The sequence below is a fragment of the Melospiza georgiana genome, chromosome 2 (genome assembly GCF_028018845.1).
Source record: "Melospiza georgiana isolate bMelGeo1 chromosome 2, bMelGeo1.pri, whole genome shotgun sequence".
NCBI lineage: Eukaryota > Metazoa > Chordata > Aves > Passeriformes > Passerellidae > Melospiza > Melospiza georgiana.
The window spans coordinates 98373433-98390507 of record NC_080431.1 but is presented as its reverse complement, the minus strand read 5'-3'; the positions used below and the strand labels follow the sequence as shown (position 1 = coordinate 98390507).

Here is a 17075-nt window from a genome sequence, read left to right as displayed (position 1 = left end):
TTCAGCATATTCTTCAGGATGCTTTCATAGTGGTTGACTTCAAGTAATATTTAATGTCAAATACCTGTGCTACAGTAGGGAGAACTGCTGCCTGAAGTGTGTGCTTCTGGGATAGACAATCTGACTTTTTCATATACAGTTTGGGAAATGAACATGAGCTTTACTATTTGTTTCCAAGATAGAGAAGGTACCTATTGTGCTAAGCAAAGTTGGAAACATTCCAATAATTGGAGTGAAGGGATGAACAGGAGGAGAAATGGTAACTTCTGTGTTTTTTGCTGGCTTCCATTTCCTACTCAGGTACAACTCAACATATTACAAAGCAAATATGATATATTACCTTAGATTTCTGAAAACCCTTTGATGCAAGAAAATATAATTAACTACATGTGAGATGGCTTTGAAATTTCCCATGGAGTGATAAGGATTGTCATGCAGATAATTTTGAGAGTTGTTTTTTTTTTCCTAAGAGGAAACATCACATATTGTTCTGAGATTTCTCTTGGAATTGTTAAAAGACTATGAAAGATGGTTTGATTTTTTTATCATTTGGGAGTGTGGGATTTGAAATGGAGGACCTTTTTCACTGAACAGAAAACTACCAGAAAAAGATTTGATATCTTTTCCAAGCTTACCTTTCTTGCTTTTTTGGCATGTTGATCAGTGGTGAGAAAAGATAACTCTGGTTCTGTCCATGGAATTACATCTTAGTCAATAAAATGGTCCGGGTGCTGTTCTCTGCCCCTGAGGCCACATAACATAGTGAAAATCTTTCTTACTAAAAATAAAAAAAATAAAAATAGCTGTCTGTTGAAGAATAACTCTGGCCTACTCCCTGTTTGTGCCTGTGCACTGGCTGGTAGGTATGAATACTGGGGAAGGGCAGTGTTGGAGTCCGTGCTCTAGCCCTATCTACTTTCCTGCTTAGACCCTGAATTCCAGTGCTTACTGCATTGGCCTGAAAACAGCTCAAGATATGACTTTTGTATGATAATATTATGCTTAGCTTTTAGAATTCCATAGTATGTGATATAATTTACAGCTCCCAGTACTTATGTCGGCTAAAAAGTTAAGAATTTCATCCTTCATTATTGAATTCAGCATAGACAGGACAGTAAGCAGAGTATATGCCACAATCTCCTCTAGGCAAGCTTTTAAACTGTGTTTGCAGGGAAGAGGGAAAGGCAGCAGGCAGCACAGGAATGGTTTCATTAAAGTTGTTTAAAATCATAGAATAATACAGTATTTTTCATTGGGAAAGTCTTCTAAGATTCAGCATTGCCACACTAAACCATGTCCCTAAGTGCCACATCCCCATGCCTTTCAAATGTCTCCAGGGATGGTGATTTCATCACTTCTGTGGGCAACCTGTTCCAGTGCTTAGCAATTCTCTTGGTGAAAAAAAAATTCCTAATATTTAATCTAAATTTTCCCCACTCCAACTTGAGGCTATTTCCACTTGTATTATTCCTTGTTATTTGGAAGAAGAGACTGCCCTCTACCTTGCTAGAGCGTCCTTTCAGGTATTTGTAGAGAGCAATAAGGACCACACCTAACTTCTCCAGGCAAAATGACCCCAGGTCCCTCAGCCACTCTTCCTATGACTTGTGCTCCAGCCCCTTCACCAGCTTCATTGATCTAGCAACATGGATCTAGTGAGGGATTCTGGTGATCCCATTTTTCACAATATTTTATGGAGACTTATTTTGCTGACACATGTTCTCTCACCTCTTAATTATAAGCGGTTCAAGACAACATTTAGCAGATGAAAGCCCACTAAGTTAGGAAGAGAGCCATACAGGAAGAGAAGCTGGAGGACATTCCTCCTTAAGATGGTGAAGTTGTCCACTTTCAAACAAGTAAAGAAAACCAAAGGGGAGTATTTACTCGATAAATGAATTTGATGATGTAAAAGCCTATTAAAGTTAATTTCCACTCACCATTTTTATTTTATTAAATAATTCTCCTACAAACTACATAAGGCTTGCTTGAAATTGAGAATACCTGTCCAAGAAAATTTTTATTTTATGGGAATCCAATGTTAGAGACTTCTCATAGTCAAAGGGTAAGAAACTCAGAGTGAAGTTTTTTGGTCCAGGGAGAATGCTTCAGAGTCCTCATAGCTATCCCAGCCTTATTTGAAAGCTAATGTTTGTAACTTGGAAGAGGGAACAAAGGGTTTAGATTTCTTCAGGTTAATGAGGGTGGCCACTCAACTTCCCCATTTCCAGAATGAATGTATAATTGTGACATTATCATATGAATGAAGGTTGTATCACCACCTGGTAACTGAACCAGGTAATGCAATGAAAATGTCCTGCCTGTGGCTCCTGTGTAATTAAGTCCTAAGAATTTGTATAATAAAGCAGCAACTGTTTTGGCCATATAATATATTAATGGTGTGTCTGTGTGTTTGTGTGTATTTACATGTGTTCATATGCCCAGCTAGTTTAAATTGCTTTTCCCATCCTCTTTCTGGTTATTGTAACATTTTTAATGTATCCTCTTCTGAGACTAGAATGCCTAGAGGGAGATATCAAATTCTAATCATTAAATAGCCTCAAGAGATCAAATTGCATATCAATCAGTCCCTTAGACAATTTCTCTGTTGGCTCAAACAAGAGTTGTAGTTTCTTTCATCCTTGACAAAGGCATGCACTTCAGTTCAATGGAGAAGGCAAGAAAGGACTGAGACCTGTGAGTTTCTTTGTGTAATACGTAGACAAAACCTGTTAGATTTCATTAAGAATTTTTCTTTTCAGTCATTTGATCTTTCTTACAGAAGAGGAGTTAAGACTCATTCCGTGTTACAAATGCTTTTTTCTGAGATCTTGAAGTGGTAGTGAGTAATGAACTTTGATGTTTTCGAGGGTTTATTTAATTTATTAAGGCCTACTCTGTAAGCTTCATGTATCAAATACTGATTTTTGTTTGCATGTATTATTTTTTTTCATATCCATAAATCAGTGGTTTGCTCCAGGCATTAGAGATTTTACAGGAAATTTTGCCTTAAAGAAACTCAGGACTGAACATTCTGTTTCAGATTGTAATATTTTTATTTTTGTAGTAAGACATCTGAATTTAGGAAAAGAAAGGTGCATAAAAGAGACAAAGAGACAAAGAGAGAATGTGTTACATTTCTTGTACAAGGTTATATCAGAAGTAAAAGCTGTAAATTATGCCATCACTTGTGCTAGACAGTACTGATGCTATTTTTGTACATTTCCCTAGAATATGCACTAGAAATGTAGAAATTTTTTTAGACTTCACAGCTGCAATTAGACCACAATTGAATAGCTACTGTCATGGGAAACTTAAATTCAGATCACAATTTGAGCTGAATGGAATACACCTGTAATTTTGGGATTATTACTTATTTCAGGCTTATGTTTGTAAGGAGTTTATGTTTTTCCCTTCTAATATTGAAACCTTATGTTTATTTGCAATCATCATCAATTTATTCTAAGAAGCAGCAAGTATCATGAAAATTGTCTAACCACTGAAATTCTTCTGTACTTACATGTGATAGTAGTTGAAATTACCATTCAAAAGGTCAGTGAGATAAGTGCAGCTGTCTTAACTGAGAACTCCTATTGAGAATTCCTTGTTAGTCTTGGGTCCTTCTGGCCATACAGTTTTTTAATAATTTTAAATACAGAAAAAAATAGGGGAAACCATATCTGTGATTTTTTAACAATCACCTCTTAAAATTAGATCGAAACAGCTGATTTTTTGAGAATGCTGATGTTAATTTCTTATTTTGTTTTTGCTTGGAAAGGACTGATGATCACGTGTTTTTTTTTTTCCTTTGCTTGCTTTTCAAATTGTTTTTATTACTGGGAGAATTGCTGTTTTCGAAAACAGTGTAGGGACCATGCAGTTTTTTCCTATAATCCCATTGTTCTTTTTGATAGTGCATGAGATTTAGATATTCCAAATAAGAGTGAGAAAAATTAATATGAAAGAAATGTGTGCCCATTTTCTGAAAAGTAAATGGTGCTTGTAGTTTCTAACCTGAGGGATCTACTGACACTGTTGTCCAAGCCTATCTGAGCCTATTTCTCTCACTTGGAGAAATTCATGGAAGGGTAAATGCAACATGTTTTTTTAAAAAAACCCAAACCTTTTTAATTCAATGTTTGTATGTCATTTGTATCACTCTTCAGGCTTTATTTCCATATTAAATTTTTTTTTTGAAATCTACCTTTGTCTTCCATGACTTCTACTCATACAACTAAGACCAACTTCAAGGTCAGTCGTGATGTTTGTATAGCTGGCATTTATTTTCAATTTACTCAAGAGTACATCATAATTCTTAAATTTGTATCACAATCTTTTCAGTTTAAACTTTAAATCTTAAATAAATTTTTGACTGTGAATTCATAAGTTATAATTCCCAACTAAATAATTCTGTGAGACATTATTCAGACACTCATCCCTAGATTATAATGGTAAGTTAGTCTCATGACCCTTAGGGCCAATTAAAGGAAAGAGGAAGAAAGAAAGTGAGAGGGGGTGCAGTCTGTATGGCTCCAATGTAAATTAGGCTTTTTGCATGTTTTTCACCCCTGCACAGCCAGCCCTTCCCCAGGAAGTGAGTTGGGGTGACAGGGACTGAGCACAAGTCTCAAGGCAGAGCAGGGAGTTGGCTCAGACAGCGCTGCCCACCCCTCCTCTGGTCACCTTTCCTGTAGCAATGCTCGGCATGTTTGAGATAAAACACGCTTAGATCAGGTGCTCTACAGTTAGGATTATTAGAAGTCTAGATTTTGGGAGTTTTACTTTGTTTTGAGGGTGGTTTGTGTGTTTGTGTGTATTCTTAAGAATCATGTAATGATAAATATCTTATTTGAGTTAGGAAAATGCTTACAAAAATACAACAAAATAAATATATATATGTTATAGCAAAAAGAATTTCTCATAAAACTTAGCTGCGTGTTAATTTGAAGCCAGACATCACTGTAATTACACTTCTGAGATTCAAAAATATCTTAGGATTGGCCAATTTTCGTAAATAAACTTTCTACCAATTTTCTAGGTAATCCAGTCTAGAAGGTGGACATTATTTAATGATTGGTGTTCCTTTGTGTTGTTCACTATTATTTTGTCTGGTATTTCTGAATGACTTTATGTAGGATAAGGAAAAATGAAGCTTAGCTCATTTCAATGTATCAAGAAAGTTCTAGAAGCTCAAAAAAAATCCCTAAGGAAATTATAACTGTTTTGGTGTTGTTAGTTTAATTTGAAAGATAGTAGATAAACCCAGTATGCATTTATTGAGATTTGGAAAAAACTGCTCTTTGTTATTGAATGAACATTTAAATACAGTGACCGTTCAGAGGTTGTAGTGCTGATTATGAGGGAGAGGTGTATTTAAACCTGCTTTGGGAAGAGCTTTACAGAAGAAAATTGCATTATTAGTTTTCTGTAAATATTTCAAATTGTATGGACATATTGCTAAAAATTAATACTGTAGGCTTGTTAAAAAATTTCTATGCCTTGGATAGTTCTTATTTACAGTATCATACAACAACATTACTTTATTATAGAGATTTCTATATGTTAGAATATGATAATATTCTAATTGCTTTTGTTTAAAAACAGTCAACCAAACACACACACAGACATATGACAAAGCAACAAAAGAAACCCAAAAAGCAGGCCATACATATCCACTTAATAACTTTCAAAATTACTTATTTCAAGGGGACAAAGGGAATGGAAAGAAGAAAAAACAGTTCATGTTCTTGGTAAATGAAATATTTTTTGAATCTTCATATTCTGTAAAATACATTAAATACTTAGCAAAATGTCAATATGAGGAGAATCTGAAATTTTTTGGATTACATGATTTGTCAGTTTTTTTCTACTGACTAGTAGGTTACTCTTATATTTCAGTTAATCAAGATCACTGTATGCTTTCAGAATGTCTGTCTAATGAAAGGGATGTGAGTCTTTAACCCTGACTCTCTGTTGAGGTCACATCTATGTACATGCCCAAAAACTCCCTTGGGAATATGAGCAGAAGGGAGGGCCAGAGAATAGATGTGGTCAGTGACTGAAAGCTGAGGTGTACTGTTCTACATTACTTGTATTAGATAAATCCTGGGGAACCCTGGGATATCTGCAGAGTCTTCAGTTTCCTGTAGTGATATAATTTATATTTCTGCTTAGTTTTCTTGTAACTGAACAAGAGGATAAAAAAAAACTTAAAGTCACTTTAGTTTTTTATTCTACACTGGAGCAAAGATGACTTCTAAGCCATGTCTTCTATTTCCCTAGCAGCTACAGAATAAGTGCAGAGCTACGGACAATCTTCTCAGGTTGAAAAAGTGGTAGCTGCAATTCCTGGAAACCTTCAGTTTAGCCCTGAAGGCCTGATTCATAGACTATTTAAGCATCTCTGAGAGTGTCTTGGGGCACAGATTTATAAACAAGAACAAGTGGTATTTCCAGACACACATCCATGTTAACTTCAATCTGCATTTTCTTCAAAGGCCATAAATGTCTCATTAGCCTCAAATTACACTCCTCTGCCAATAACAAAATCATTGTATGTGATCGTATCTGATTTCAGATCTTCCTTGACTTCTCTGTGTGGTGTGCTGCCAGAAGTTGTCATTTTGAACTGCAAATTCTGATTTGGATTGATTATTTTCGATTATTTGAATGAGTGATACTTCCAGCTAAGAATTTTTTGCAAGCAGTTCGTATGCATTTTTCTAATATTTAAAGCAGTAAATAAAAATATGGAAAAAGTACAACACTATAAGTGATAATAAATAAAGACATGACAAGTACAAGTCTTTCTGTAGACTCAGTCTGTAAAGGCATATTAAATAACTGACTGTATACACATAATTGAACATCAAACTAGTTTTGATATATCTAAAAACCTTTCTACAATGCTTAGTTTTCTATTTAAGATTAATCTGTAATTGAGATCTGTGACTCTCTATTTACATCTTCCAACATTTTCAATCATGTATCTAACATCATATCATAGTCGTCACAGTTCACAAATTAATAGGCAGCATGCCTTCTTCCTTACCTCTCAATATTATTATTGAAAATTATTTTCTGTGTCATTGTGTATGAGTGTGTGTACATTTCACATGTGAAACTAACCTTAGGAAAATGGTCATTCCGCTAGTAGTGTTGATAAACTGAAATGTGTAGTATTTTCTGCCTGTGATATATTCTACCTAATTTTCTTGCCTAAACAAGATATTTTTGCTTTCCTTGCCTCAGTCTGGGTTCTTTGCTTCAGTATAATAGCAAAACCAGTTGTCCCCAGGATGCACAGCTCCCAGAGCTGGAAGCTGGGGAAGTATGGAGAGCTGACTGAAGCCCTGTTAATCCAGGAGGAAATGGTTAGTGATCTGCTACTTATAGCAAATTAGACACACATAAGTCTATGAGCTCAGATGGGATACACCTGAGGAAGCTGGTGAAAGAGCTTTAAACTGCTTTAAACCACTTACCAGCAGTCCTGCTTAACTGGAGAAGGTCACGTTTGTGGAAAATTAGCAAATGTAATGTCCATGCACAAGAAGGTTCACAAGGATGACCCAGGGAAACACAGGCCTGTCAGCCTGTCCTCGATGCTGGGGAAGGTCATGGAACAGATCATCCTGAGAGATCATCACATGCTGTGTGCAGGACAGCCAGAGAATCAGGCCCAGATGATACTCACAAATGGGTTTACGAAAGGCAGATCCTGTTTGACTAACTTGATCTCTTTCTGTCATAAAGTAACTTGGCTGGTGGATAAGGGAAAGGCTGTGAATTTTGTTTATCCAGACTTCAGTAAAGCACTAGATACTGTCTCCCACAGCATTCTCCTGGGGAAACTGGCTGTTCATGGCTTGGATGGGTGCAGTCTTCGCTGGGTGAAAAGCTGGCAGGATAGTCAGGCCCAGAGAGTGGTGCTGAATGGAGTTAAATCCAGTTGGCAGCTGGTCAGCAGTGGTGTTACCTAGAGCTCAGTATTGGGGCCAGTTTAATGTCTCTGTTGATGATTTGGAGGAAGGGATCACATGCATCCTCAGTAAGTTCACAGATCATACTAAGTTGGATGGGAGTATTGATCTGCTGGAGCGTAGGAAGGCTCTGCAAAAGGAACTCGACAGGCTGGATTGACTGAGATCAGTTCTCTGAGGATTGATAAGGCCAAGTGTAAGGTCCTGCAGTTGGGTTACAATGCTCCAGGCTTGGGGAACAGTGTCCTGAGAGCTGCTCAGCTGAAGGGGACTTGGGGGTGCTGTTTGAGAGCTGGCTGGTATGAGCCAGCATGTATCCAGGTGGCCAAGAAAGCCATACTATTTAGTACATCACATTTTTTACAATTGCATATTCTCTCTGCTGTATCAGCTGAGGATTTCCTTCATCTTGTCAGTTTTGGTTCTCTCCCTGCTGGTAATATGTTCACTATGGTTTATTTGTCATTCCTTTTTCTTTTCTTGTTTTGTTTTCTCTTTTTTGCTTGCTGTTTGCCCAGAAATTTTTTTTCTCTATCCATCTTTCATCATCTGGATCACTGTGTTTCCTTCCACCTTGTCAATTTTCTTAGTGCTGAATTCCACATTTCTTAGAATGTCATTATAAACTTCTGCAGTGTGGGTGTCAAGGGAATAAGATCTGTTGCTCTTCCCTAAGCACAGATATAACTGGAAAATCTGATTTGTGCTGCATGATCAGTAAAGTGTGCTAAAATTAGGATGGGACAGAGCAAGAGGAATGCTACTCAAAATCAACCACCTGCTGCTGATTTCCATTGTTAAAGATGGTAGCAAAAATCAAAAGGGAAAGTGATGCTTGAGGAGGAATTTTGAGAGACCCATTGCTGGCTGACCACTCTGAGTGCCAGGGAGCAGCTGAAGTGGGGCTGTCCATGGGAGAGGATGACCCAGGAGCTGTGGGCACTGCACAGCCGGCAGGGCAAGACTCTGAACTGCTAAGGTTCCCCGTTGAGGGTGGGCTGAGGACAGGGACAGGACTCTGCCACCACCCAAGAATTGTAAGGCCAGGCAGGGTGGGGAGTCAGGTCCAAGGTCTGCCTGGGGACCCAGTGAGGCCAAGATCCAGGCTGGGTGTGGGGTTGGGTGTAGGGCTTCCTGCCTTCATAACTTCCTTCGTAACTTCCTTCCATCGTAACTCAGGGACTGATAGACCTGGTGGTGCCCCTGGAGACATGAAAATTAGAGCTGTTAATGATTTGTCCTTCAAAAATGGTGCTGAAATTGCAAGTCCTAGAGAAAATGTCAGTAGAAATTTTGGTCCATCATACGTAATATGTATCTGGTATTTTTCTGGCCTCTGGTCTTCTGGTGTTTCAACAGTTTTGTGGTAAGAGTGGCAAAATGAAATTTCAGGAGTTTTGAGAGAATAAATTGTCATTCAGATTATTTTCCATGTCTGAGACCTTACTGAAAACAGGACCTGCTTGTCCCCTTAAATATAATTTTGATATATACATGTGTGTTCATCCTACCAAATATAAGGTATCAGTGTCAGTTTCTTATAACAAGGAATTTTTGCTTGTGGAATTTTCTTACCTGTGAAATTATTGTCTGTGCTTCTGAGTTGAGTAATGGGTAAAAAGGAAGTTCCTAATTTATTTGGGCAGGTAGAATGTTGATGTGTGTTTATTTGTACACTTGTAATGGTTAGCATATACATGCAGGTGACTTGCATTTCATTAAACATTTTCAGAATTATTGTATTAATTGCCTTCTATTTAAAAATAAAAGAAGAGAGTGCAAGCAGGTAATGTTACATAATTGTAACACTATGTAGGCCAAAAGCTGACTTAAGAGATTGTAGCATACTTTCTTTTTTCTTTTAGCTTTCCATTGTTCTGTCAGATATAGGAAAAAAAATGAAAATAATAAATTTGTATCTCATTTTGACTGTTCTCACAGTTGATTTGAACTAATCATTTATTGCATTCATTGGAATTTCTGAATTAGATGGAGGTAAATTAGATTGTCATACAGAAAAGAAGTCATGTCTGTGAAAAATATTCTCTAGTTGTCAACTCATAGCAAAAAGAGATTATCCAATACAGGAAACAAAAGTAATGAATGGTTCCTGTGGGAGTGCAAAGAGGCTTAAAAAGAAGATTCTGTTTATTTAGGGCAGAAAATATCCTCAAGCTAGCACTTGAATGTGATACTCTTTCTGAAGTCAGAAGTGTTTGGTCTGTAGTTTGGTTTGAAGCATATAGAGAAGCAGAAAAATTTGTTTTGTGGAATAATCTTATGGCTTCAAGTTTAGCTCTCTGAACTTACATATCTTTGGAAACACATAGCTGACTATGATATCTAAAGTTCATAAAACATTTGTGGGCCTTGTCATGGAAGTAGTGTGTGAATATAACTTTTATAGCCTTTTTTTTCTTATATTTATTTATTTTTTTGTTTAAGGTTTGTGCCAGCATAAATGTGTCTGTTGATTTGAATTGTTTGTTTTTTCTTGGCCGCAGGCTGACTGAGTGGGCTGGACTTCACTGAGAGGAGCCATTTCACTGGGGCAGTGGAATAACTGTGGATCTCTCACCGCTCTACTTGTCGGGAAGTGCTGTGTGTTGCCAGGATTAATTCAACACTGAAGTCTGGGATGGGCCTTAGGGGCAAACACTCCCTTGGTTCTTCTGACATTGGGATTTGTCTACAGCCAGTCAGCTGAGGCACCTACCACACATCAGCTTTTGTTTTTTTGTTGCCTGAACAAAGATACATTTTCCCTCGCTTCATCTCCTTTTGACTACTTTTTTATTAGTTTTCATTTTCCTTGACTGAATAATTTCTCCTGGCCGTGGAAAAAAGAGCCCTGCTGATGTTGATTTAAATAATGTCGAAACCAATGGGACTCCTATGGCTGCCTTTGATCTTCACACCAGTGTGTGTCATGTTGAATTCTAACTTCCTCCTGTGGATAACTGCACTAGCTATAAGATTTACTCTCATTGATGGCCAAGCACAATACCCAGTTGTTACAACGAATTATGGCAAAATCCGTGGGTTAAGAACACCTTTGCCTAATGAGATCCTTGGCCCAGTGGAGCAGTACTTGGGTGTTCCTTATGCTTCTCCTCCGACGGGAGAAAGGCGGTTCCAGCCCCCGGAGCCACCGTCGTCCTGGACGGGTGTCCGCAACGCCACGCAGTTTGCCGCTGTGTGCCCGCAGTACCTGGATGAGAGGTCACTGCTCAACGACATGCTGCCAGTGTGGTTTACAGCCAATCTGGATACTGTGGTGACATATGTTCAAGATCAAAATGAAGACTGTCTGTATTTGAATATCTATGTGCCCACAGAGGATGGTAAGTACCCTGAGACCCACACTGCGGCGTGCTCACCGGTTCACCTTATGAGGAGTGTCTGGGTCTTCAGAGCATCTTACTGGGTTTCATCCATGCTTTATCTATGGAAATGGATAATGCCTCTGAATATGAATTATTAATAATACTTTGTAGATTGAGTATGCTTGCATAGATTCTCTCTTACTTTTCAGTGCAACACCAACCTGCAGTTTGATTGTGAGTAGTGGCCAGGGTACGTCAGCCAGCCTTAAACTTACATCTAAAAGACAGCTGAGAATCATTCACAAGAGAGGAAAGGGAAAATACTCTTTAACCTGAAGTAATATAGTAATTTTTCCATGTATGAATGGTACAAACATCCTGTTACATGCTAAGTTTCAAAGAAGAATTTACCTATTTTTTTTCTTTATTTTATTACAAAATTTCTGGGCCTACTGTTAACTCTGCTTGATTTTAATAGATCATAGAAAATTGTTACAGGAATTCCATCAGCAGGAGCTTTTTTACGATTTTTGTCTGTGAAACTTTTCAGTCCAGCTTATTTTTCTTCATTTGCTAAATTTAAAATGAAGTCAAGGTGATTTATTATGCAGATTTGAAGAGATGGCTTTAAACTTTCATCTGTTTTGTGCAATACTTTCTCAAGAGAGCTACTTTTAGCCACTTTCTATAGACAAAAAGGAAGAACACAATTGGTAATACAGAACTCTTTGAACATTTGCATGATCTCAATCTTAAAAATTGTAGCTGTGTGGCATGATGAATGTATCTTTGGTTGTTTTGAATAGTATTACTACCTACAGGCAAGAAAACCTGTTTTCATCAGGCCCCAAACAAGCTAAGTCTATTATTTCATAAGGAAATAAAAATAGTACTAGCACTTATATTTAATATTCCACTAAAAGCTAGTGCTTTCTGCTAATTAGAATGCAGTTACGGATGTATAACATGAAAGATTTCTCCCAGATATGCAAATCCCCTTCACTTTTGCTGAGGGTTTGATTTACACAACCAAGGCATTGTTATTTCTCAGTAACCATACTCTAAATATGCAAATTTTCTACTTTGATTGTTATAATCCTTCTGCCTTGATTGGCTTCTTTACTCAGAATTTCCAAGCTGTCTGCCAGCAATAAACATACCACCTTCTTTTCCTGTTCCCATCAGCTGAAGCAAAAACTTGAAAGCTGAAAACAAAGGAGTACGGTTTGGGAATACTGAGAGCTTTGCAAACGTAAATACTACCAAGGTGCTTAGAGGAAAAGTGCTGTGAAAGGAAAGCTGTGTTTATGGGGCTCTGTGTGCACGAGTGTGTGTCCATGTGTGTGTGTATGTGTGTGTGCCCCTGTGAGTAGACAAAGGAGCAGGTCTTTACAACTCAATTCTTTCCCTCTCCCAGTCTCATTGGACTCCTTCTTACTCCTTGGATCATGAAATAGATATTTTTTTTCCCAAATTTGTTTATGTTCTGGATTTTAGCCTTCATCTTTTAGTTAGTCACTGGGGTAAGCTTGCCCTGAGAAAGCATTCTGGGTTTAAGATTTTATTTGTTCTCACTGAAGGAACATCAGTTCTACTTGCTCGGTCTTATTTTAGAATCCAGTTTTAATAAATAATACATTCCTCCAATCTAATAATGGGGTGTTTCATTTATTAATTAGAGGATACAGGAGATTAGACATGGGAGAATATATGTGAACATCTAGGAAAAGAATATTTAATATCAAATGAAAAGTAGTAAAATATTGTGAGCTGAAGGACTAGCAACCTATAACAGTCATCTTGCTGTAATAGCTAATGACATTGGCTGTTAGATGTAAAGTAGAAAGGACTGAGAAACTTAATTTCACATTCTGTAGACATTTTTGTCCACTTACTTTTACAAAAAGCCTGGTTTGCTCTTCCTGATTTTATATTTTCTTTAAATAGCCTGTAAATGGTATAAAGTTGCTTTTATATCTCCAGTTGAAAATACAAACACATGCATAAAAATGTAGCTGAATAATGAGATGACAAGGTTTGTGTTAGTGATGAGCTGAAGGTAAGTTTGCTCCTCTACAATATAAGTAACATTTTTAAAATATTCCATTGGGAAACAAGAACATTAAAAATTAATTTATTAAGTACACAATGTTTTAATTGTATGCTGTTTATCTTATCACTAATTAATAAATCTCAGAGGCTTTTTAGTGAGGAATATATGTGATCTTCTGACCATAAAGATTCTTCACGGGAACTAACCTACAAATCAGATGCTCTGAGTTAGTGTGTCTCCAAATCACTCTAAACAGTCATAAATAGTAGTGCATACAATCTGATTAAAGATGTTATGCTTCATTATATGAGTCCTAGTTGGCAAAAATAATCTATGTTGTTATGGAAACAGACCATGAAATTAGTTTTTGAAGCAAGATTTCAAAGTGAGTGACTTTGAATTAGATTCACATTTTCAATTCTTTCTTCAGTATAGATTGATTTAAAAGAGCTTTGAAATTGTTTTCTAGAAGAAAAGGTGGCTGGAATCATCCAAACCTAATAAATGCTCTGATTATGAAACTTACTCTGAATAATTTTTTTTCACTTTTTTTTTAAACTTTGGAGAAAAGAATAGAGCAACAGCTAATGAATTAACTGCAGTCATTTGCAGTGCTTACTTCAAAGCAATTCTGGTGAATAACTAAACAAAAGCTCAGGTTTGGAGATTTTTTTCATTGTTTTGTTTTATTGCAGCTCTTTTTCAGTAAATAGCATTACCTGTTTCTTATTATTTTTGTGGTTTGGTGAAAGAAAACCAAATTTTGACCATGTACTTTCAATAAAGGTGTGACTAATAAATGCACAAATAAATGACTAATAAATATATCCTTCCATCTGATTTCAGAATTGCTTCACTAGAATCCTTCCATGATAAACTAATGGGAATAATAGCAGAATACAGTCACTTTAACTAGACAGATAAGTTTAGTTAGCTGTATTAAAAGATTTTGAAATGTTACTGCTGTGTCTGAAGAAGTACCAGGAAATTAAATAACATAAATCTATAGTTCCTTAAAATAGTTTGAGATTCTAGGTTAAGAAACTAAAATAATGTGTTACATATTCTGCTGTGTCTGTATTAATCCTAGCCTTTCTTTAGACTGAGAAGATGCTGGATTTCAAATGTCAGATAGCAGGAGAATCCCATCAGAATTTCCTATGTTAACATGTCCTTACAAAGCAAAAACTATCATCCTTTTTATGGGTTGTTTTTTTCATTTTAGGTGAAAATATTATTTATCATACAAGTCAATATACATACTTAAAAGAATAATACTGCAATTCTGTCTTGTAGATTTTTATTCTTTTGCAGTTTTTCACTAGACAAGTGTTTTTTGGTGTCGCTTTCCTTACAGTAATACTTCTATTTCAGAGTATCTAAGATGGCTGGAGATTTTCACTGTATGTTTTCTTTCACCTTTGGAAGGGAAAAAAAGTTGCAACCACTGTGATCCATTGAGATTTTTTATTTTTTGTTCATAAGTATAAATAATATTGCAGTTATTTTAAAGACACACATGCACGTAATAAAATCTAAGAAGATTTTTTTATTTTATATGTCAAACCTATAGTAATAATAAATTACTCAGAACTGAAGCAAATCAAATATTTATAGTGAAACTATAATTTTTTTTCATTCTGCTTTCTAAACACTTGGCTTGATCTGCAATATTATTTTTGTGGGTGTATATTGTCTAGGCTGCTTTTGCAGTTACTATGAACTGTAATTTTCCACAAGAATACTTAAATGTCAGTTTTGAGGAGGTCATCTAGGGAGATGATATTGAGGACAGTGTGTTTATTATATCTTCAGTCTGAATATGGGTTTATCTACAGTGGAAATGCTAGATTGAAGAGGACACAGACTGTTAATCGGCTGTGCTTAATCCCTGGCCTTTATCATTTGAATCTGTGGGTTCTGAAGGAGATTGCTAACTCCTATCATAACCAGGGTAAAAAAGTATAACAAGAAAAAAACCAGAAAAGATCCTTAATTTGTATTTATTTCATTATAAACTTCAAAATTTTATTAATAACAAAGCAAGATTTAAAAACTAATCAATACAGTAAAGCAAAAAAGAACAAAACCCAACAAGAACAAATAATTTTATGTCTGTCTAAAACCTGCTACGCTCAGATCAAAAATGAAAATAATAAAGGTTACTTTTTGTTGTCTTTGCTTGATCAATAGGAAGCATATATACTTTTTACTTATTTCGGCATATGGATAGAGTGAATATTTTACACAGGGGTGGGGCTTTTTATCCACTATGTATCTGTTGCAGATTAACTAATGAAGGATTTAGCATCTTCTTGTTTCTTGCTTGTTTCATTTACTTCAGAATAAATACAGCTGAAGTGACAACAAAAGGTGGGAGGCCATGACACTTATTAAGGCTGAATGGGTAGGTGATAATTTTTCTTTAGATTATTGGAACTGAGGTTTGCCCAGGATTTAACTGTGGAATTCCAGTAAGAAAAAAGTCTTGTGTAAAAGCAGAGAGATAACTGCTCCTTCTCTGGTAGAGATTGACTAAATATACCTGCAGCTCTTGACTCTGTCTATTTGGCTGAGAAATAACAAAATGAAAAATTTGAGCAAAGCTGATTGAGAAGATGAGCCTCAGACTGTCCCTTTTGCATATTATGAAATGAATAATTGCTGCTTAATATATAATTGAGTGCTTACAGTTTCCTTCTTGCAATTGCTGTTGAGTACAATGTCTTTAATGTGGAAAAAACGTTTTTATCAAAATTATCCTAATAAAATGTAATTGATAAAAATTGGGGTTTTTTTCTTTGAGGCAAAGAAAAAGATAGTGTAAAGATTAGGCTCTTCATTTTGATGGCATAGAATAAAAAAGTAAGCTAATCAATGGCCTCTTTGTTACCATGAGAAATAAGGGATCAAATGTAAAAATAGGGTCATACATAAAAATAGTGTTACAGTGAGCAAGATAGTTGCAATATGTTCAACATAATTTTTGTTGAATTATTAGGAGGTGATGCTAATAATAACTTGTAATTTCCAAATAAACTCAATTTTCTAGACAATAGATTTTCCTAAACTTTATGTAGTTTTAGGTTTCAGTATATGTATATCAGACACTTCTCAGGTAATCTTAAAATTTTGATTGTCCTATTATCTCTTCACTACTTTTGTAAATATAAGTAGCTACTTAAGAAATCGAAGCAAGGATTTATGTATATAGCTTTAAGGAATTAAGAATCCAATATCTCTTGTATATAAGTTTATAGTTTCTATTGTTTCTCAAAATCTTTACAACATATTTTTTAAAGTAAATTATAATTTCTGTAATTGGCATAGGAACATATAGTTTTACTTATGTTTTCTGACATATTTTTAAAAGCAAATTAAATAAATTTATTTAATTCTAAAAATATTTTAAATTTGTTTTAAATCATACTTAGGACTTCTATAGAAAATAATGTTTAAACAGTTTCAGATTGCAAATAATGTTCTTCTGAATAAAAACCAAGGAGGAAAAAAAACTTTGTTTTCAGTTTCAGTATTGCCATAGGTTTTGTTGGTGACTGGTTTATTTTTAATCCCCGCCCATTCAGTCATTTTTTTTTCTACTCTGGAAAACTAAAATTAATTATTACAATTTTATTATGTAAATCCATGTCAGCTTATAAAAACACATATAAAAATTACATAAAATAAGACATATGCTTTTGTAAAATGATT

The 17075-nt window shown here is 35.6% G+C and overlaps 1 protein-coding gene across 2 annotated transcripts in view; it reads left to right on the top strand.

Moving 5' to 3' along the window:
• Positions 1-17075, top strand: part of NLGN4X (neuroligin 4 X-linked) — a 162049-nt gene that overhangs the window by 40396 nt on the left and 104578 nt on the right. For both annotated transcript variants that reach the window (XM_058042814.1, XM_058042805.1), the window contains exon 3: positions 10487-11326. In XM_058042814.1, coding sequence (XP_057898797.1) covers positions 10855-11326 — 472 coding nt within the window. In that variant the 5' untranslated portion in view covers positions 10487-10854. The remainder of the gene's footprint in view (positions 1-10486; positions 11327-17075) is intronic.